General features: G+C 30.1%; 3 protein-coding genes across 4 annotated transcripts; 2 read left to right on the forward strand and 1 right to left on the reverse strand.

The window, feature by feature from the left end:
* Positions 1-6,230: 6,230 nt before the first annotated feature.
* LOC116774025 (pseudouridine-5'-phosphatase-like) lies at positions 6,231-9,278 on the forward strand. Of its 2 annotated transcripts, XM_032666631.2 has the most exons (4): positions 6,237-6,467; positions 6,558-6,776; positions 6,938-7,170; positions 8,485-9,278. In XM_032666631.2, exons 1-4 carry the CDS (start codon positions 6,413-6,415, stop codon positions 8,659-8,661), a joined length of 684 nt encoding a protein of 227 aa, XP_032522522.2. In that variant the 5' UTR covers positions 6,237-6,412; the 3' UTR covers positions 8,662-9,278. The 2 variants fall into 2 exon arrangements, with proteins under 2 accessions (XP_032522523.2, XP_032522522.2); XM_032666632.2 differs by lacking the exon at positions 6,558-6,776 and having other exon boundaries at positions 6,231-6,467.
* Positions 9,279-9,415: 137 nt separating this feature from the next.
* On the forward strand, positions 9,416-21,625 carry LOC116774023 (uncharacterized). Its single transcript, XM_061523785.1, has 19 exons — positions 9,416-10,229; positions 10,294-10,402; positions 10,496-10,711; positions 10,782-10,858; positions 11,323-11,467; positions 12,029-12,186; positions 12,935-12,984; positions 13,517-13,583; positions 13,925-14,143; positions 14,499-14,637; positions 14,975-15,080; positions 15,298-15,520; positions 15,787-15,966; positions 16,336-16,600; positions 17,102-17,212; positions 17,963-18,150; positions 18,829-19,404; positions 19,998-20,177; positions 20,290-21,625. The coding sequence occupies exons 1-19, from the start codon at positions 10,110-10,112 to the stop codon at positions 20,374-20,376; spliced, it is 3,216 nt and encodes a 1,071-aa protein (XP_061379769.1). The 5' UTR covers positions 9,416-10,109; the 3' UTR covers positions 20,377-21,625.
* LOC116774107 (aminomethyltransferase, mitochondrial) lies at positions 21,428-22,905 on the reverse strand. Its single transcript, XM_032666759.2, has one exon. The coding sequence runs from the start codon at positions 22,864-22,866 to the stop codon at positions 21,634-21,636; it is 1,233 nt and encodes a 410-aa protein (XP_032522650.2). The 5' UTR covers positions 22,867-22,905; the 3' UTR covers positions 21,428-21,633.
* Positions 22,906-23,196: the final 291 nt, after the last annotated feature.

Consider the following 23,196-nt stretch of genomic DNA (forward strand, 5'->3'; position numbering starts at 1 on the left):
CGTTTTCTGTGTATTGACCTCAACATGTCTGAGGTGGTGCGAAAGGTTTTCGTGTCTTTATACGACAGTTTAATACTTTAACAGCGCTAATAAATTGAAACAATTATTAACAATAATTATCTTGAATTGTAAACTAACAATTCTTTAACTTTAATCACGCTTACAATTTAGACAAAATTTCATTTAATTTAATGTTTTGTAAAGCACGTAAACAGAATTCTGACATGTCGTATCGTAGGGACCATTAATTTGGTTACATAATTGTTCCATACATTACAGATAATCAGGCGTAAATATTTAATGGTATCTTAAATACACAGTGAGTGTAATAGTTATATAAAGTTTTAATTTGTCAATGTGTTTACTTATATTGTGTAATGATTTATGTGAATAGACTGAAAAAATATAACTATCTTTTATCACAAGTTCATGGAAAATTTCAAGTTTGATTCAAAAATCGTTGCATGCGTTATAATCGATGCCTTCATAACCCCTTATAACCCTTGTTATAAACGAAAAACTGGACACTCTCCGTATGTAGTTTTACGATGAAAACTTGTTGTAAGTATGGGTAATAGATGTGAAAGTTAATAGCGAAATATTAGGTCCTTAGATTTGAAATTGGCCTTTTATCATACTGGGCGATTTGATCTCAAATAACTTCTCTTTGATTCGAAATTAAAATTTCAAATTTATATAGCTATTTACTCATGCATTTATTTTTTGGAAATGAAAATTCATATTCTTCCCATCTATGGTTTTTGTTTGCATCACTCAGTTAATGAAAAATAAAAAATATCGCTTTATTTACGAATAAGAGCTTTGAAGGTACCTTGTTGAATTGAATTATTTTGTATTTGGTTATTATGTAAATAAGACAAATTTCGATATCTTATTTAGTGTTACTGATAAATTAAGGAATACTGCTGTTTCTATATTGTGTAAGTATCTTCTCGCCACTTCTGTAGGAAATAATGTTAACATCTATACATATAATATAATTATAGCAAACTCATCATCATTATTGATATTAAAGAAAAACTAAGATGGGGGATCTTCATATAACCAATAAAAGCCAAAAATATATTTTAAATTTTTTTGTCTGTTTGTTGTCCGCTTTTCATACACAAACTACATACTTGACGGATTTTGATTAAACTTTTTTTGATATATAGCTGTTAGTCCTCGTTAACATATAGGCTATCTTTTTTTGGAAATTCGCTTATTAAGGGGGCAAAAAGGGGGGTGGTAAATTTGTATGAAACTCCGTCAGTTTTGAAGCTAATTCGATTAAAATTAATATTTGGCTATTTGGTTAGAAATTAAGAATGACGCAATAAGGATTTTTGGAAATTCTGCCTTAATGGGGGTGAAAAAGGGGGGTAAGTTACTATAAAACTCCGTCAGTTTTGAAGCTAAATCGATGAAAATTAAAGCTGTTTACGTGAATATTAAGCTTTTTTGCCCTCGTTTTTTGACGGTTACCTGTTTAAAGAACCATAATAATAATAACATAAGCTGGGAGTACCTCCACGCGGTGAAGGCGGTAACAGTTCAATACTGGCTAAAACTCCCATTTTATTATAATTTATAGGAACACATCTTTCGGATGTTGTTTTGTGGTCTACGTATAGCAATTTGGAAGTAGCCTACCCGGTAACGCAGAGGAGCAGCCAACAAATTATCATACTTTTGCAGTTCTTAGTCCAAGTAATATTGTGACAAGAATAATTGTGCCTAGACGAAAGAAATCAGGTCTTTCTCAATACTCTAAACGGAAGAGACAAGTTAGATCTCAAGAAACTGATGAAGAACATGAGGCACATTTAGCTGCGAGGCGGGAACATTATGATTTTTGAAATGTTTGGCTACACGGTCATGTAATCAATAGACCATGGAAAAGGCGATAACAAAGTGAAAAACCCAAATTCTGCGGAAAGTCATTATTCCACGTGGATGAAGTTACGGGCAAAAATTAGTAAAAAATAAATATATTAAAATATTGGTACTTTAATCGAAAATTTTCATCAAAATGGCGTTTAACTCAAGTCTGGCTCAAAAAATCGGAGGTAAAAACCAGTCCTTTCTACCCGACGTGAAATAGATTTGAGGAAAATATTTAAAACCTGTCAACAGAATTTTTCTATAGATATGTCTTCTTGCATACGATTATTTTATTAATTTAGACCAAGGAACCTATTTGATTCCATGATAGGTGGATTTTCTGATTAGAATATAATATTTATTATAAATATCAAAATTTTTAATGAGCAAATTCATGTTCAAAGTTCACTTTGATATATCTCAATCAAAAAGTCCAGAGAACATGAGCTCTGATATGATAACAATAATGTAAAAATACTTGGATATCATCGTAAGATGAGTGTTTGACAAACATCCATGGTCCATTTTATTTATCTTAACATTAATGATTTGTCAAACAGAATGAAGAACTTTTATCAAATGCCACTTCAAATTGTTCAAACGGTCGATATAACCAAGTTTGTAGATGTAAACAAGACGCTGTATATTTTAATTTAGCGAATAAGAAAGTTTAAATAATAATGAGAGTTAATTTTAAAGAAAGGTAGTAAAAAATTTAATTGCACTTGCATGTTTTTTTTAAGTACAACATACGCGAACTCCTGCATTCGTATTATGAACAGTATAATAATTAAGAAACTTGAATACAAAACTTCTCCTTTCCTAAATCCAGTTAGTTTTTTTTCCTTTATAACTTAGTCTTTTGTATTGTACTTTGCAATAGTCTACTAAAAATTATTTAATAGGTATTCAATTTATAAAACGAAGATATGGATATTTTAATATTTCAGCATTAGATAAGCTTCAACTTCCTGGTTTTGACATATAATACATCCTCAATTTTTTTTGGAAATACTTGTAAAACAAAGTTACATTATAAGTAATAAATATAAAGCTATAAAAGCTCCTTTAACAAACCTTATGTGGTGACAAGAAAGGCCTCCATTGCAGCTCTTTATGTACACGATAAAATAGAAAAAAATATATATCGTAAATTTGATTTTTCAAAAATTGTAAGCTTAAGTAATAAATGTATAGATCAAAACTAAAAGACAGACAACAGTGATAATTTGACTTATTGTTGGTTTTCATATATATAATAATATTGTTTTTAGAGCAATTGTTACAAATTTAGTTTGCTTGAGCCGTAGTTTAAACAAAAAACTTTAGCTACACCTAAACGTCTCACAAAATCATCCAATAGAACTTATGAAGGTGATAGCAGCTTTATGAGAATTTATAGTGTAAAAACGTATAGTTTAAAATCATTCCAAAATGCTTAAATAACGTGACGAATAAATAATATATTGATTTGCTTTAATTTAACAAAAATTTTCTTTGAGATCAATAAAGAAAAAGAATGACGAGCGCAGCAATGAGACCGTTGTTTCAAAACAAAACAGCTTGATCCCATCCCTTGGTAAACTTCAATTCAGCACTTTATAAAATCCTAATACTAATAGTCCCCAATCGTCCACTTGGTCCTCAAAAAGAGTACTTAGTCTTGGTGAAATATTGTTACAGAGAATAACTACTAGTTTCCATGAAACGTAACATTATTATTACTTTTACTGTAAGTCAGTTTGGTATAAAATATGCATAAAGCTTATTCGAAGTGGTCTCCATTGGCCTTTAGACATACAGTCCATTAAACATTGATGCCAATTGTAAATATCTCTCTCTATAGGAAAAGGGACTATAGGACTTCAAACTATCCTAGCGATTGAAGTAAGCCTTCTCTGAACCATCAACCATAATCCAGTGGATTAATATCAGGACAAGATGCAGTCATCAGCTCTGATGAAGTAAGGAATAACCAAGATTGTGTGGATCGAGCTTTGTGACCCGGCGCCAATTCTTCCTGAAAGGACCATTCTTAGCGTAACTCCCCGTCCAAGGCTGATATCTTGATAAACTTAAGCCGATATTCTGACACCTTTTCCACAAAAATTTGGTCCAATCACTCCTTCATAGCTGACAACCCAATAAAACCGTGACTTAAGTCGCATAATGCTATGTTATACTCTGTTATCTAATTAGAAAATATATTTAAAGCAAGAAAGTATATAATACATATTTTATTTACTTTTAATTGTGAAAGAATTTATGGCAAGACAAAGTGCTTATTATTAAGTGCATACGAAACCTGAGAAATTAAATAATTCTGAATCGGAATCAAGGAACAGCGGATGAATAATGTATTGGACGAGAAACTACGGTTTTAAGTACCATTTCTTAATGTAATCTTTTTTTCATCATCTAAATTTAAACATTCATTAATTCCATGCCGCTGCGAAGTCAGAATTTAGCGAAATTCTTAAAAAAAAAAAACACATTTAATGAAACGCCCAACATACCCTCACCTACTCCCTAATCCATACGTTTAGCTTTGTCTGTCAGTGAATGTAGATTTAAGTTACTCAAATAAAAAAAATCTAATAAATATCTCAAAGAATACCTAAATGTAACGTAACTCATATACATTAATAACGTTAAAAGTTAGTAACTTACTAACCTTGCAGAATAATCTCACTCAAGATTACATATTAACAACTAACAAGGCAATTTCCTTAAAAATTTTAGCTAGTTTATTAAATGTCTATATCTTTTTGAGAAGGTTTTGTAAAATTTTGAATTCAAATTTGAATCATGTTGTTAAGTGACGGGAAAACCTTCAAGCTTCAGAGGGTTCTTTAAAAAGTTTTTATCGTGACCTCCTTGTACAGAACGGCATTATTATTATTTTTTTCTTTATCTGTTTCTAATATCCTCAAGTAAATTGATTCGCATACTTTAAACGAGCGTAGTAAATTGGAAGCCCTGACGGTTCTGTAATTAATAAGATTTATGTGGGTCCATATGCTAATATTAATGTAATGTCGCCTTGAAAAATAAACAAAAACATTAAACAAATTTAACATATCTATTATATAAAATATATAATAGGTATGACATTTAAATATTAAGACTACCGCCAAAGAGGATTTTCATCAATTAAATCGCAGGTAAATTTTAATGATCTAAAACCGAATGGCTGTGAACGAGGTTATGTGTCTGGTACTAATTAATATATATTTTTCAGTTCATGAGATAAATTATGTTTTTGTCGATACATCAAAATGAACATGTTAAATTTGTTAATAAAATTTATACTCACAAGCCAAGAAAACGAGTAATACCTGTATGCTTAACATATGTTTTAATCGCCACAATACACACGAGGCGTTTCCGTTTCTCATTCAATAATATGCGTTGATCCTATAATGTGCGAATATTAACGAATAATAACTGTTACTGCTCCATATGTAGGGCGAATATGCAATTTTGGAGTAAGCCTGCTACTGATAAATCATTGACGTAACCTAAGTTATATTTTTCTCACTACAAACATTTTTAAAATATTTGTCATAGAAGTCAATAGAACTGATTTAGTTTAAACAATTTACTTAAAAAGTCTACATTTATATCAAGAACGGTTACTGAAAAACTTTTTTCATAAGAAAATATATTGCAAAGACTCTACAACTAATATATTTAAACAAGAAAAGTCTTCATAACTTCCTTGAAGTCGTTTTCAACGTTCAAGGTTCAATACTAATATTCAGTTTAAAATATTTCAAGTCTCGCTGGAAGCTATTCTACCTTTCTTAATTTCGATACACATGTATCTTATATAAATCATAGTAAAATAATTCAAAAATAAATATTCAACTTGGTAATAAAAAATAAACAATTGTATAATTAATAAAGAATACCTAACTAAACAATATTGAAAATTTGTAAATTTAAAATTAGAAATTACAAATGGAGGATTTTGCAAACTTCCACAAATAATAGTTATATTTTTATTTGAAGATTAACTATTTTTACTAAAATTTTACAGAATTTGTAAACCTACTATTAATTTAGGTTTAATCCACATATTTTGTTTCCAAAAAGAGAACCCTCCACAAATTACCTTCAATGTGCGGAATACGGATCCATACGAATTTTCTCTTTAATGCTGCCCGTGTTAAAGATTGGAGTTTAGAGATATGTAAAGATTTAATTTTAACAATCCTACTTACTATTTCATATTATGTCAGTATAGCGACTTTTGTGTTTGGTTATATAGGTATCGCGTTTTCCCAGTGATTTTTTACAGCATTCTTAATTTTGAATTGTCAATGTCGTGTCAAAATAATATGTATATACATGATGGCATAAGTCAGTGGAGGTGGAAATTATGTCATAATTATTATTTCTTAACAGCCAGTAGATAAGAATTAAACAATTAAAACACAGTATGTAGTTTGAAGGTATTTTAATTTGCTTTAGTTTTCAATATTACCTTAAAGAAAATAAACGTGGATCCTGAAATAATTATGAAATGGCATTCAAACCAGTTTCCCACGTCCTTTTTGATTTAGATGGACTTCTCATAGGTATGTTGTAGTTAAATTTAATAACATTTGTCGTAATATAAACGAAATTACCAAATATTTAACCAGTACTAAAGGTCAGACATGTTTTAGATTCTGAAAAAATTTACACTAAAAGCTTTGAAATCGTGTGTGGAAAATATGGAAAGGTCTTCACTTGGGAATTAAATTCCACTATATTAGGTACTCAAAGCCATGAATGTGCTGACAAAATTATTAAAGTATTAGACCTACCCGTAACAAGAGATGAATTTATGAATGAATGCCAGGAAATAAATGAGCAACTTTTCTCAAATGTCCAATTAATGCCAGGTAAATAAAATAAAAAGTCTAAAAACTGTACTCAATTTTTAAATTCCAATGACACAACTTTTCTTTATTTTCAGTCAGTCTGTCAATTTCTTTTCTTCTATGCTTTATTCTAAGTTTAAATAATCATTTGGGAGTGCAGGTTAATATGGCTTTATTTTCAGGAGCAGACAAATTAGTTTCACACCTACATCAAAAAGGCATACCCATAGCACTGGCAACAAGTTCAAGCGAAGATAGTGTGAATAAGAAAATGAAAGACCATACAAATTTTTTGAACAAATTCCACCACCTTACAATGGGTTCTTCAGACCCAGAAGTAACTAAGGGAAAACCTGACCCTGCCATATTTTTAGTCTGTTCCTCTAGATTTAGTGATAAACCAAAGCCTGAAAAGGTAAGTACACATAAAAAAAATGCAAATAAATTCTTTTCAATTACATAATTCTTATGGTGTTATTATATTGGCTGAATCTTAGTGTTTTGAATATAATAAATTCTATTTTTAAAAATAAGATAGTGGGTTTCATAGTCAAAATAAAGAATGTTGATATGTGAAAACATAAAATAATTCTAGAGTATTTAAAAAATATGCCTAAATCCACTTATGAGCTCATTTTCTTTTCTAAACCCTTGTAGACTTTTCTAATGTAATAGAAAACCTATGGTTGTATATGCTAACTTAAATGAGATCTATGGAGTTAATAGTTTTAAAACCACTGTAATGACTGCATTTGCTTGGTATAAGAAGAATTCTAAACTGTCATACTCTATACTTATAAAATCATTAGGCTAAGCTTATCTAACCCAGTGGCTGTTATCAATGAACACCAGTTTTGACCTTTCTTCTCTCATTTTAAAGAATGTTATAGTAATTTTTATCGTTTACAGCTTAATGTCTTCATTAAATACATTTTCACTTGCTTTATTCATATTTTTTTTTTAAGCATTATACACACTGACTGTCATTTTACCAAGCAATTTGTTTAAAACAACTAATTATTTTTAGTAACTAACTATATAATTTGTTTGAAAAATTTATATGAGTGAATATTGACAATAATTTAATGTATTGCCATGAAAAATACTCCCAAAAATTCAGCAAAATTATTTGCTATTAGAACATCTGTTGTGTGCTCTGTATAGACCAAAGCTCCAATCTAACTAATAATAGAATGATGTATTTAAAACAGTTCCTTAATGTACTTAGACTAAAAAAACATTACAATTACTAAGATGCTAGTTAGAAGTTAAAAGCCTATGAGCTCATACACAATATTGATGGACAAACAATATTTTTCGCATAAAACAATAGTTATTATTTTCATTTATGTCTTCAATTTTGCACATTAATGAAATCTATGATTTTCTCGAGTATTCGTTAAAATAAAAGTAATATTTTACGCATTTACTACTGATCGCGGTTGCTGCAAAGTAACCGAAACATCGAGAGTATGTTGTTAAAAATTATTATAAACGTGTAGTAGTAAGTACGAAAAATATCTTTTTTATTTGCAACATTAATTTTAAATGTAATTTCCTTTGTATAAATCGACATTTTTGAGCATAAAAATTTTAATAAATAACATCTATCTCCTATATTATAAGTTTAGTAGACAGTATTTTGATCGAAAATGTTTATTAAAAATATATCATTCGTTTAAAGATAAAAGACTCAATGTTAATATCAAATAAATTTTATTGCTCCCAGTGCCTAGTTTTTGAAGACGCCGTGAACGGAGTCAAAGCAGCGCTCGCAGCTAACATGCAAGTAGTAGCCGTACCTGATCCCAGAATCGACAAACAAGAACTTAGTATTGCTACGTTACTTTTAGATTCTTTGGAAGATTTTAAACCAGAGCTTTTCGGTTTACCGGCTTACGATTAAAACGCAAATAATTTCCGAAATCCGAAATCTGAAAGTATTGAACTAAATAAGAAATTGAATAAAAAAAAAACTAGTTTATATCCTCAAACTGTGAACGAATTAGGTATAGCTTTTATATTTTGACATTTCCGTTGTCATTTGACAATCGATCTTTTTACAAAATTAATCGAAAAATTTTATCTCACAATCTCAATACATTATTTTGTATACGGCAAAATGTTATATAATTGGTTACGGTTAAATGTAAGCTTCAATAGCTATTTAGCTATTAAGACCTACAACAGAATATATGAATATATATTTGAATACAGTTTACTTAAAAACTTTTTTAAATAATGCAGCTATTTTTAAATATTTATGTGAATGTTCTTTATTATTATTTTTGTTAACATCTATCATTATAGTAACTTAGAAATGTTTTGAAGTGTTGTTCAGTGTTTTTTTATTATCACTGTTTTGTAATCGCACATCGTAGAATAAGTATTAAGATGTAATTTTTTGTACTTAAATCGATAGCCCATTACTATACTTTAGAAATTTGCCCGGACCGCTACAAAATAGGGACTTGACAGAATAGAAGAAATATGATACATTAAAAAGGCACAATGCTTAGTATATTTTCTGTTTTCATTTTACCTTTAAGTAGATAATCTACTTATATGGCCCCTTGGAGACATAAATAAATATATGCAAATATACTTAAACAACGTTTAAAATTTGTAGTTATTTATATAGAATAAAATTCAATTTATACCACAATAAAGTTGACACGACTAATTTAAAAAGTAGAAGTCACGTTTAAACAATAACATTTTATTTTTGTCATAAAGATCTTGAATATACTGATTTTAAAATTATAATTGTATTCTTTTGTTAACTTTTAAATAATATTTGTATTTTTCTACATTTTAACGAAATAAGGGAAAATTCGTCAATTCACCTAAAATGTTTTTACCTCTAAAGTAAAGGAACTTTTTACCAGAAATGTAAGAAAATATTTAAATCTTAACTGTGTAAGGAATTAAGCATGCGTGTCATTAATTAGCAATGAAAATTAAGAAAATTAATCTCTAAGACTTTTTTAGATCATATTGCTAGAGGAGAGTAATTACTTCGCACTTATTACATATTACATCAAAGTTAAAAATATAAATGATCTGGCACTCATACATGTTTTTAAAATTACTGGCAACAAACAATTGGCCTCAACTCCGCTAGCCTTGTCTATGCCAGATTCATTTAAAAGTTGAAACGTCACATTGTTGAAGTAAAACTTTAGAATACAAACAAACATTTAAATATGTGTTGTGAATAATATAATATTACTGAATAAACTATATATAAGGATTCACTTTAAAATTGTTAAAAGATTATTTTTTTATTGATAACTTAAGTTTATTAAACAAATATAATAGTTTATAAAGTTGTGCTCAGTTATTTTAAAAAACATGGAAGGGCCTGGAATGAGCCTCTTTCAAGGTGCTGCAAGCATTCACATTAACAATAGTGTACAAGATAGACTTGAGGAACAGGAGGAGTTAGAGGACAAAAAACGTTTAAACGAAGAGGTATATAATAATGTTGCATTTTTTCGTTTTATGACTTGTTTTCTGACAAAGTTTGTTGTTGTAGTTAAAGCACAATTTACAAAATGCATTTGATGATCTCCAAGATGATGACGAGAACAGTTCTGTTAACAGTAGCGGCAACTACACGTTGGATGCAACTCGCGCTAATGGGGGTTGGTGTTAAAATATTAAATGTTCTTCATCTTCATGTATATATCGGTTCAAATAACATAAATAAAATCTAATCAAAAATTTACTGTCCACAGTGCAACACCCAATTAGAAATGTCCCACCTACATATGTGGAATCACTTAATCATTTAAAAGATATTCAACATAATATAGATATGTCGAAACCTTACTGCGAAACACCAAAATCCCATTTACAATATATTAGAAGTCACGAAGATGGAATGGGCATTCCTTTCAGCCCTTATGGTGCTGGAGATGGTCAAAACCATTACTACCATCAAGATTACAGAGGTATGTTGAATGTACATATAAGCAATTCTTGATAAAATAACATTTATTTTCAATATAAATTTGATTCAAGCACATCACAATGGTATTACAAATCTGGATGCTAGACAGGAGTACATGGATTACGAACAGCTTAAAATTATGTATGAGGTGAGTTTATGTACAAAAAAGTTCTAAATAATTTTAGTAAGAATATATGTTACAAAAATTTTAAACCCTGCATTATTGGAAACGCAGGGGAAAAATAAGAGAAGTAAAAATTTTTCCATGAAATTTATTTTTGTATAAGTCATTTTTAATATACTAGAAATAAAACTTTCTTTGGCTGTAATTTAACACTGCACAATTACGTATTATATGTTAAAACTTTTTATTTCGGTCATTATTCTTAACTGTCATCATTTTTTATGAAGCTTATGTGAAGCCAGTAACATATTTTTTTTCTTTTTAATTTTATAAAGCTGTATTAATTGTAGGATTTAAAAATAAAAACTAACCACATGTAGGAACTTATTTGAAGAATAATTTATTATATATTTTACTACATTTTATAAATATTAATCATGATAATATATAACTGATTATTCTAATACAGTATATAAATATCATTTTAGAGACGAATTGAAGAAAGCCAACACTATGCGGGTCAAATAGAGAAATTGGACAGTGAGATTGAAAGCCTACGAGCCAGGCTACTGGCAGCTATTCAGGACAAGGAAAAGGCAGAGTTATCACTACAAGAGGCCCGCCAATTATTTAGTAAGTATTGTCACTATCAGGTAATATATGATTATATTGTATGGTCTTATGTATATGCTTTTATTTTTATATAAAAAATTTTGTTGTTATTAAACTTATTAACATGCGTCTCAGTCAATATCTTTAAATTCAAGTCATGTTACTTAGAAAAAGCGTTTTAAAATTAAAGATATTTAAGATATTTGGTTAATTTGAATTAAATTAAATTTGGTTGTTATTAGATATTTCTTTCATTAACTTTTATTTCATAATAAGACTAGATCTGTCCTAACTTTTTGAAATGATAATTAAAAAGGTATTACAGATAATAAATTTTTTTTTTGTCATATCCATGTATAGATATGTCAATTTATATATATATATATATATATATATATATATATATAAATTGACATTATATATATATATATATAAATTGACATATCTATACTATTTAAATCTCATTTCTTGTCTACAACTTTTAAGTTTTTAAAACATAACTATGATGCTTTAAAGACAAACAAAAATACTTTATCATTGTTTCCTTCAAATTGTCTTACAATGATCTTTTATTACCGACAGCATCAAGTAAGCATAAGTCTATAGAGTTGGAACAACAAATGGCAGCGTTAGCCGAGAAGGTGACCGAAAGTGAAAAGGGAAAAGAACAATTAAAATTGGAGCTAAGGGCCGCAAATATGGCACTTCAGGAGTCACAAACTAGATTACACACTATGAAGGTTATATATATATAAATTATTAATGCTATTTCTGTAATATATACTATAATAATACTCTCTTATATAAATTGTGTAGTAATTGTGATGTCATTATCATAGACAATTTTATTTTTTTTTATTTGTGTTAATTTATTTACATTAATGCTATAGCAAATTAAGTTTTATGTGGACCTATTATTATTTAAGCCACAAGAAACAGGAACATAAAAAAAGTTGTGCGGAGAGCATATTGTGTCGAAATTAATTTAACTTAAAAAAAAAGATGCTCACAAACTAGATTACAATACTGAAGTTAAATTTTAATTTTATAAGGGTATATAATTAAACCTTTTTTTTGCGTTTCGAAGGGTAGGGTAGTTTACACAAAACCAGGAGTGTATGTCCCGGCGTATCATAATGCATATCTAGCAATAGGACTCTAAACCATTGTAAGCGAAAATACATGAAATATCATCTATAGTGTATCAAAAGCTAACTCAGGCAGGCAGCATGTCAGATCCAAGGAAAAGAAACGAAGTTCCTATACATATTTGAAAAAAAAAAATAGGAATTAAGCAAGCTTTGTTTTAGATTTATGACTAGCACGCACGTGTATAAACTTTAACTTATTATTTTACCTTCATTTTATAGGCTATAGAAAAAATATACTGGCCCAAAACTCTAAGCAAATTTTTTATAAGGCACATCAATGCCACGGTACATCATCGCCCTGTAACATTAATTTTCATATGCCAACCATGTGTTGTAGGTGGCGCACTCTCATGACACGGATGCTTTATTCAGAGAACAACAAGATAGGTATGGAATATTAATTTAAACTCTTTTATGTGGTTCAAAGTACAGTCAATTTTATAGGACCATTTCATACTTTCACTTTTAATTTTTGTTTGGTTGTATGGACATTTGTTTGCGTGTCCGTAGACTTGTTGCAAATATTGTTCCCATCTTAATTTTATACTCCAACATTCTTATATTCAAAGAAGATAATAGTAATGAGATCTAAGACTTTCGCGAGTTTTATTCATTTAAATGAAACTAATATTTTTCGGATATACTACGCGTGCTATATTTTTCTCGTCTGCCCGTGACCACGGTTGCTGAAAAGTAACCGAAACGTCGGGAGTATGTAGTTTTAACCTAAAATAATGCACGCGTAGTATGTCCGAAAAATATTAGTTTCATTTAAAAGATAATAGTAATGTTTTTTGGACAAACAAAAATAAGTTATTTCCCTTTGCATTAACTACTCACAACGACGTCTCAATGTATAATTTTCCCCACTATATTTTTACAATGTTTTCTCAATCTTTGAATGTTAATCAATTTCCAGACATAGAGAAGAAGTAGAGAGACTTCAAAATGACCTTATGAAAGCAAAAAATAGACTCGAAGAGAAGGTACAGATATATTTATTTGTAAATAATTATTATCTCCAGAGTACTCTAATTTAACACCGTCTGAAATAACAGTAGAGCATTTTATACGAACTTAGTCTTAAATTTAACAAAAGCGAGACCTTAAATTTTTGTTATATATCTTTAATAAATCTGCAAAAAACCTGCCAGATAAGTGGATATAGATTACAAAAATACACTCAAAGCAGTTCATTCATTATAATGAACATAAATCGTAATAATTAGAAAATTATATAGATTACATTAAATCATGTATCTGTAATGTCACATACTTATAATACATATTCCATATTCAAAAATATTAATCAGTATTCTCTTTGCAGGAGAACGAAGTAAAGCTTCTAGAGAAGCGCTGTATGGAAAGGGATAGAGAGAAGGAAGATATACTCATAGACAAAGGAGCAACCATCAACAGACTCGCCGCGGAGTTACAGGAGGCGCAGAAAAAACTACTCAACGGAGACTCTACGCGGCTTAAAGAAAAGATTCTACAACTTACCACAGAGAGGAACACCGCGAGGATGCAAGTTAAGGAGCTGGGGGTAAGGATTACAAAATCATAGTAAATTCGACCCATTCTAAACTTTAATGTCAGTATTGGGATATATGAATCTAATGTAATTCGTATAACTACGAGTTAATTTATTATTTTTTAAAAATCCCGACGTTTCGGTTACTTTGCAGCGACCGTGATCACGGGCGGATTAGATTAGAAAGGAAAAACTAACGCGTAGTAAAATGAACACTCGCGACAGACTCAGATCTCATACTGTTATATTTGTTAAAAATTTTAGTGATTGTCTTTTGTGTGTTACGAAATTGGTCCAACAAATGCATAGCAAAAATTTAATTCATGTATTTTTTTGATGTTATTTTAATAATTTATTTATATTACAGTCAAAATTAGAATTAACAGCACACGAACTATCTCAATGTAGGAACAAAGTGATGTCCTGTCAACGCGAATATGAAAACTGGAGGGCATCGTTGAGCCAAATATTAAAAGACGCGCTCCCAGATAACAGTTACAACATAGGTATTATACATTTAAATTAATTACATACAATTAATAGTATTATTATAAGTAGCAACACTGAATGATAGAATATATTTAAGTGATGTACAACTTTATACTTGACTGTATAATTATTTAACAATACAGAGAATTACTAATTTAAAACAATATTAATACCACTTATGGTCTTATTAGTAAATGATTTATAAAACGATGTCAATAGAAAAATATATATATATATGGTACAGTTGTGATGACTTTCCTAACAAATCATGAAAGCAAACCTTCAGGAATTATTCCTGTATCATTATTATGGAAATTTTTATTTATAATTTATTTCAAATAAAAAAAAAATCAGGCGATCCTCCGTCCCCGGGCAAGCTGGCAACACTTAAAGAAGTATTGAGCCGCAACAAACAACAGCTGCAAAAACTTAATACATTGCAAGAAGAAATAACGAAGAGGTGAACTCACTTTATACGTATGAATGATTATATCAAGCCAAAACTGCTGAGGGGCTTGCAATATACTTCTCGTAACAATGATATTTAATGAACTAAAAAGCCTACAATTATTTTGAATTGAATATAAGTTTATTCAGTATAACTAACTACAGATACAAAAATATTGGATAAGCATACACAATATGTATATAATATTCTTAAAAAAAAACAATTACAGGGACATGAAACTCGAACAGCAAAGAAAACAAGAATCCGAGCTGAGATCTAAGTTAGAGGAAAAAATGGGCTTAGAATTACAACTGACATCCCGACTCGCTGTACTACAGAATAAGATCGACCTGTTTGAAGCCAACTCAGATTCAGATATATTGTTGAAGTATAAGGAACAAAACGAACAGCTGAGGGTCGACGCTGACAACTTGAGGGATGAGATTAAAAAAGTTAGTAAAGAGGTTTTATATTTATCAATAGGGAATGACACAATAGTAAATATGAGCCAAGAAAAAAAAAAATTTTTTGTTTGCAAACTATTGACAACATATAATAATGTGTTTAAAAATCGAAAGATATCTCAATTTCCTCGAGTATTATTGTATTCCATGTAACATATTTATAATAATAATAATTTTACAATAACTTAATTTCTAACCAAATTAATTATTCTTCACAAAAACTAATTCCTAACCAAGTAATATAAATTCATCAGCTTGAACTAAAGAACACTGAATTGGAGATGGACTATGAGAAACTTAAGAATGAAAAGGGCAGTCGCGCGTCGCTCGTACAAGAAGCTAACGTTGATCTATTGAGAGAACTCGAAAAAAATAACAACACGCTCAAAGACACGCTCAGAGAAAACGGGGAGTTGAAGACGCTATACATACAGGTCAGTACAACGAAACGAGATAAATATTGTAAACAACGTACAATCATAATGTAGCATAAGTTAGCAAAAAAAAATTATTAACAAATAGCATCACTAAACAAATTAAGTAAATATTGCGAAAAATCTTTCTCATGTATAAATTTATTTGTAGATATTAATAAAAGTTATGTATATGTCATGTAATAATAGTAATAATCTTTGTTAACTGTTTCATACTTAATAATTCTATTAACACATACGGAATTGTTTGTGGTCTATAATTTATTCTACATTTTTGTTAGCTATCAATATTATTTGTGTTATAGTTGTCTATTTAATAGAGAAACAAGAAAATATTCATAAAAGTAATATTTTTTTTATATCATCAAGGTGTGCAGCGAAAGAGATGCAGCCTCGAGGGAATTGAAAGAAGTACAAACAAAAACACAACGCGAATTAGAACACTATAAGTCCGAAGAAAGAGATTACGTCGGAAGAATAGAGAGAGAGAAGAGACAGGTCGAGAAACTGACCTCCGACCTCAACAGTACCAAGGAAGAGTTGGACAGAGCCAACAAGAGAATATCCGAGCTGCAGAAGATGTTCACGGACAAACAGAAGGAATTCACTGACAAATTGAATAAATTCTTGGAAGGTTATATTATTTAAGTACACTATTATATGTTGTGAAGTAACAACACTAATGCAAAAGTTACTATGGGTGTTGTTTGTTTCGCTAACACGCAACAAGTGTTGTGTATTCATTTCAAACTATCAAATTACAGTAATGCAGCTTAGACCCGCAACTATTTGAGTCATATATGTGGCAGAATTTTCCGTGTAGTCCCCTCGGGATCACGGCATTAAACTTGTATTTTGGTCTGTAGATGGCGCTGTCTTTTGGTTACCCTACAATTATCTTTACCCACAATATTTATTCATTTCTGAACCCAATTCTAAAATTCATTTAAAAATTTACCCAACTATATAACACAGAGTTAGAAAAGCATCAAATTAAATCTAGCTGTTTATAATTTGCGTTTTGTTATATCGTTATAGAAAATAACAACAAAGTCATAATATATTCTTATTATATATATATATATATATATATATATATATATATATATATATATATATTAAATTTCTTCCACAGATGAGAAAACGTCTATGCGCAAAGAGATCCAACCGTGCATGCAATGCGAAAAGCAATTGACACATATAAGAAATCTAGAAGAACAACTCAACAAGTGTAACATAAAATTAGGTATTTGTTATACTTATATATTAATAAAGAAAATAATGACATATAAAACAAATTATATTATCTGTGATGTATTTTAATCACAGTAATTTTATTTTAATTCAATAATATGCGTTAATATATTTAAAAAATTTATAATGATAAATGATTTCGTTATAAAGTAAAGCTAGCATTTATTTCATATTTAAGATATCTTAGGACTTATAAAAAAAATGTTTAACTAAGCATTATTGTGTCCCGACATTTAATATATGGCACAGATATACGAAAACGTATATAATCTATACAAATAAATTAAATTTAAAATACATACTGCATTAAAAATACATTTTTTGTATTTTTGTCTGTCTGTTTGTTCCGGCTGATCTCTGTAACGGCTAGGCCGATTTGGCCGGGTAATACACTTTCGTGTAGGTAATATCATAAGGAGTAACTTAGGCTACTTTTTGAACAATTTCAAAAAAGACCTATTTGTAAGCTTATCCTTTTAATCGAAAGGTCTTTATCCTGAGGTAATTCCATTGTCACCAAGTCAGGATGTGATTGAGGGGTCCTCGAGAATTGGCACGAAGTGTCATAGTAAGGATGACACAAGACACGATATCAATACTGGGGTGTAATATGGGCTAACCCGCAAGCAATTATTGCAAATCCCTCTACATAGTTCAGTATAATATTGACAGATGACATTGGCGATATCTATAATTAAAATTAAAATATAAAAGTTGTTAATAACAATATAAAAATTTTCAGTGTCCCAACAAAGTAATGAGACGTTGATGAAGGAGTTGAAAGATAAAGCGGAATTCTTCCAAAGCTACATCATGGAGAGATACAAGAAGCTTTGTGACCTTAGGTCGGTGGCCACCAACACGGAGGAGGACAGGGACAGGGAAGAAGTTGGTAGTGCGGTACATGATAATGAAGAGCTCGATGATAAGGTTACGTTATTATATTTAATTAATAACAATAATAAATATATATCATAATTAAAATTAGTCATTACATGAAACTAATATTTTTGGACTACTACACGTTATTTTATTATTTTTAAAAACTACACAGCCGACGATTCGGTTACTTTGCAGCGACCGTGATCACGGGCAGACGAGATGTGAATGGAAAAACTAACGCGTAGTAATCCGAAAGTATTACTTCCATTTAAATGAACACTCGCGACAGTCTCAGATCTCATCAGTCATTACAATTAGAACAAACATATGCAGGAATAAAAGACAGATATTTTCCCATAAATCTCTATACATGAAATTTTCAGACAATTATTGTATATATAAAATATTCTTTATAATACTTTAGTTGCTAAACTTATCTGTGGAGAGAAAAGGATAATACTTTGTGTGTGTCTTGTATAAGTATTTGTACACCGTTGAGTTGTTATTGAAATATTATAATTTAATATGTTTATCTTAATATATATTATACGTTAAACCTAGAAATAGAATAGCAAACTATTCAAAATTCTTTGCCCTCAAAAATAAAGTTCACTTCGTTTTGTTACTTAGGAATACAAATAAAAACTAAGATAAAAAACACTATATATAAGTCCACCATAGATTTGAATTCAACAAAGCTTTAAATAAACTCTATGGTTATTACAGATGGCGCTAATGATGAAAGAGAAAGCTATTAGAGATCAAATAGCCGAGAAATTCACGTTGGAAATAAAAACTATTGAAATGAATTGCGCCAGGCGTCTCAAGGAAATGGAAACAGAGAATCTCAACACCGTGACCAAGTTAAAGGAACTACTGGAGAGGAAGGCTAAGGAGGTGGACACGATGAAGGAGTTCATATTATCAGAGAGGTCAAAGGTCACGCAGATATTAGAAGCTAAGGAGAACGAAATATCAGAAATCATTAAGGATCATAATCAGCTGCAGAAACAATTGAACAACGCTAAAGATGAAGTCGCAGAATGGAGGCACACGGCTGAGAAATATTTAAAGAGATTAATGAGATTGGGATCCGTAGAAGATGTTCTGAAAAAGGAGAAAGAAGACTGGAAACAGAAGAACTCATCGAGCACCAAGGAGTGCCAGTCGCTTAAGAATATGGTAGTCGAACTACAGTCTAATCTGACACAAGTTGAGGAGAAGTACGCTAAAATACAATCCGACTACCAAATACTACAGGAGAAATATAAAAACGCCAAGAGAACGGTATTGACTTATAAGGTAGAGTAACCCATAACAAAATTCATATCTGTGTCGTTACCACAAGTTTGCGCGATCAAACAAATTACGCAGTACTTCCGGTTTTTCATTGATAAATCATGACGCATGATAATAAGTAGTATCAACGTAGTTTAAGTGGCTTATTAATACCAGTACTGACATAAAAAAAATATTCATGATATAAAATTACTTATTTTTATCTTACAAATATTATAAACGCGATAGTTTGTAACTCTTTCACGTGAAAAGTACTGAATTAATTTTAATGTAACTTTACGGTAATGTAGCTTACATATCAGAATAATACATAGGCTCTATTTCATCCTTTCCTTCAATGCTTTTCCCACGGGAATGTGTTATAATCTTTGTAGTGCATAAAATCATGTGACAGACAATAGATGGCGCTGACGACTGGTTAACATATATTGTATTAACACACTATACCTTTCTCTATGAGCCCAAGTTTTTAAAATCCACACGGACGTAGTCGCAGGCAAAATCTAGTATTATATATATGAATGAAATTACTTGCGGATTTAATATGTTTGACCAGGGAAAAATTTGTTATTATCTTATAAGAAACCTTTGTACAGGATTACATTACAAAAAAGGATACTCACATAAACAACGAAATGAACAGGATACAAGACGAGTACAGAAAAATATTCGTTAAATTACAAAATCAAATTAACTATTACGTGAACTGTAGAGTTCAAGAAGAAAGGAAAATCAAAGACAAGGGACAGATGTCACAGACTAAAGCACCGGTAGATGTAAGTCTAAAAAATATATACATATATATATATTAAAAAAATGTTTTACTTGATTTGGTTTCTTAATCTGTGTATAGACATTAAATTATTAAAATAATGTTATTATCTTTAGTACACTGAGAAGATGAAAGAGTTATCTGATGACTTCGCTCGTCTTGCCCGTAGCAACTTCAAGGAATCTCCGGACAGTCCTCATTGACACAAAATATTTTAGTATAATGCTTATTTTTCAGTCACACAAGAAGCAACATTAAAATGTGTGCTTAGTACGAGTTTCCAGTGCTAACTTTAACACTGACAATTTTAAATAACAATTATTTTTACATACATTGATAGAATGATTTATTTTAAAGGTATTATGTCGTTTGTATACAGAATTTATACCATATTTCTATAAAGCTATGCCAAGGTAACTGTTAGGAGGATAGCAAGAATGAGATAAAATAGTTTTAATTAATTAAAATTATTAATATCTTGTTACTTGGTGATAAAAATTTCTGTACCGAGAACAACAAATCCATCCTTCTGTTCTAAGTGAATTTCTTTTCCCTTGTTTAAGTTTTTACTCTAAAATTATTTCTCCAACTTTAAAAAACATGCTTGGAATATCCTTGATCCTTTTAAAGCAATCTCTGATATATACATACATCAATAAAGTTAAAGTGATAAAATAATCTCATCATGTTATTATATAGTACTTTTGAGAATACATTTTCCTACTCTCATACACTGATGTTAATCAAGACATAGTGCATACGGTGTCAAATTGCACAAATTTATCATTTGTCCTTTCTAATTAACATTTTAATTTGAAATCGTCATAAAAATTTATAAATTTCCTTTGAAACAGTATTTTTAAATAATGACATTCTGATAAAAAAGCAAATATAAGATAAATTTTATAAAAGACAATAATTCCACCGATCTCTGTCCGTCCCAATGTTTCTACTTTACTCTTAAAATTTCAAAAACTAATTAAAACTATAATAAAATGTTATATATTTTATGAAACTAATAGTTACAATAAGAATGATTGAAAAACCAAGCCATTGTTGACTACAAAGGGTGCCTTATAAGTTTTAAGTATGATAGGGACACCATGATTTTTATGTACAAATTATATTTAAATTGTTTTAATTACTACTTAATAATTTATAGTATTTGTATATTTTTATTCTCTAATAATATTTTTATAATGTGATAGACATGTAAATATAGACAGTATTAAAAGTTCAAACATTGCCATCACATTCCTAGAAGATTCCAGAAATAGTTTGTTTTTTTTTTTATTGTATCGAATTTATTGAGTATTGCTCAAACGTTGTTACTATGATAACTATATTGTGTTGTTTATCTGTTTTGAACTATTTGCATTTTTATTAATTGAATCGTTACTTAATTATTAATATGTATTTTTTAAATGTATGTAAATAAAACTAATTGAATTATATGCGTCTTATTTCTTTATGTAATATTTTGAGGGGACGAAAGGCATTTTCGCGACATTGCAAGCCACATCTTTTCCTCGGATGTTTACAAGTAATTCGTTTCCGACTTTTTTAAATTCTTCCTTTACGTATCCCATTGCTACGTTCCCGCCAAGCGAGGGACTTGGACAGCCGCTTGTCACTTTACCAATGACATTTCCGTTAGCATCTTTCAAAAGCGCGTCCTTACGTGCCGGTGCTCCCTCCACCATTCTTATACCAACCCTTCTTTTGCTTACGCCATCTTTGATTTGACGTAAAATAATCTCGGCTCCGGGGAAATCAGCGCTTTGCCGACGGTTCTTAGATATTAACCAAGTCAAGGCAGCTTCAACAGGAGTAACAGTTTCATCGATATCGTTTCCATACAAACATAATCCAGCCTCTAAACGGAGGGAATCTCTAGCTCCCAGACCAGCGAGTTTCACATCTTTACACTGTAATAAAGCGTCAGTTACTTGAACGGCTTTATCTTCTGGAATGGAAATCTCTACACCATCTTCACCCGTGTAACCACAGCGGGTTACTCTACATTCAACCCCCGCAACTAAACCAATTCGGGATGTCATAAATGTTAGTTCCTCTAATTGTAAATTTGTAATAGCTTGCACAGCAGCCGCTGCCTTCGGCCCTTGCACAGCTATTAAGGCTCTTTGTGTCACATCCCACATACTAACTTTTACATCTTTGCCTTTTTTACGATACAATTCCGAAGTTTCGAGCATGTGTTGTGTGTCGACTTCTAAACGACCGGCATTTGAAACTATGTAGAGTTGGTCTTCTTTGACTTTGGTAACTATAAGGTCATCTATAATTCCACCGTCTTTATTTAAGAATACAGTCAATGAGCTGGTACCATGTGCCATTCCCTTTAAGTCGACTGGGCATATCGATTCAAACCAAGATACGCAATCCTTACCGTACACATTAGTTTGTAACATATGGGAAACATCAAATATCGAAGCGCTTTTTCTTGTAAACAAATGTGATGCGGAGACACTCAAGTCTGAATATTGCACTGGTAAGAGAAACCCTGCAAAATCAACCACTTTGCCGCCATACTTTTGGTGCAAATTATACAAGGGAGTTTGCTTAGGTTTACTATGTCCGTCACTAAAACACCGAGCGTGTATATTAGAAAATCCCAATCGATTCACTAATAAATACTTCTTCGAGATAAATGTAACGCTCCTTGAACACATTTTTGTAGAATGGAAACAAGAACTAAATGAGGTTTATTACAAATAATAATTATCACAATGATAGTTCAAAGGTCAGAGAGTCGTTACAGCATTTATCAACTATGTAGACAACATCTTTAAGTATTTCTCAATTCACCAATTTCACCGACGAATACTATAAACAATTACCAAATCTTTTAAAAAAAATATTTTTTTATTGTATCACTTAAAACTTTATATCTAACTTCTAATCAGTTTTATGTAAATGAAGTGTGGTTCCAATTTGTAACTTTATCACAAAAATTTTGCAATAAAAATTCGTAATTTTACTTCTTAAACAATTATGTTTAG

The sequence above is a fragment of the Danaus plexippus genome, chromosome 20 (assembly GCF_018135715.1).
Source record: "Danaus plexippus chromosome 20, MEX_DaPlex, whole genome shotgun sequence".
In the NCBI taxonomy this organism is placed as follows: Eukaryota; Metazoa; Arthropoda; class Insecta; order Lepidoptera; family Nymphalidae; genus Danaus; species Danaus plexippus.

What these genes read in the sequence shown, in the direction of transcription:
- LOC116774025 (XM_032666631.2), top strand. Translation starts at nt 6,413, where the DNA reads ATGGCATTCAAACCAGTTTCCCACGTCCTTTTTGATTTAGATGGACTT. An exon ending in AAATGTCCAATTAATGCCAG is followed by an intron (nt 6,777 to 6,937) that starts GTAAATAAAATA and finishes CTTTATTTTCAG; the next exon opens with GAGCAGACAAATTAGTTTCA. An exon ending in ATAAACCAAAGCCTGAAAAG is followed by an intron (nt 7,171 to 8,484) that starts GTAAGTACACAT and finishes TATTGCTCCCAG; the next exon opens with TGCCTAGTTTTTGAAGACGC.
- LOC116774023 (XM_061523785.1), top strand. Translation starts at nt 10,110, where the DNA reads ATGGAAGGGCCTGGAATGAGCCTCTTTCAAGGTGCTGCAAGCATTCAC. An exon ending in AAAAACGTTTAAACGAAGAG is followed by an intron (nt 10,230 to 10,293) that starts GTATATAATAAT and finishes TTGTTGTTGTAG; the next exon opens with TTAAAGCACAATTTACAAAA. An exon ending in TGAAGACGCTATACATACAG is followed by an intron (nt 15,967 to 16,335) that starts GTCAGTACAACG and finishes TATATCATCAAG; the next exon opens with GTGTGCAGCGAAAGAGATGC.
- LOC116774107 (XM_032666759.2), bottom strand. Translation starts at nt 22,866, where the DNA reads ATGTGTTCAAGGAGCGTTACATTTATCTCGAAGAAGTATTTATTAGTG.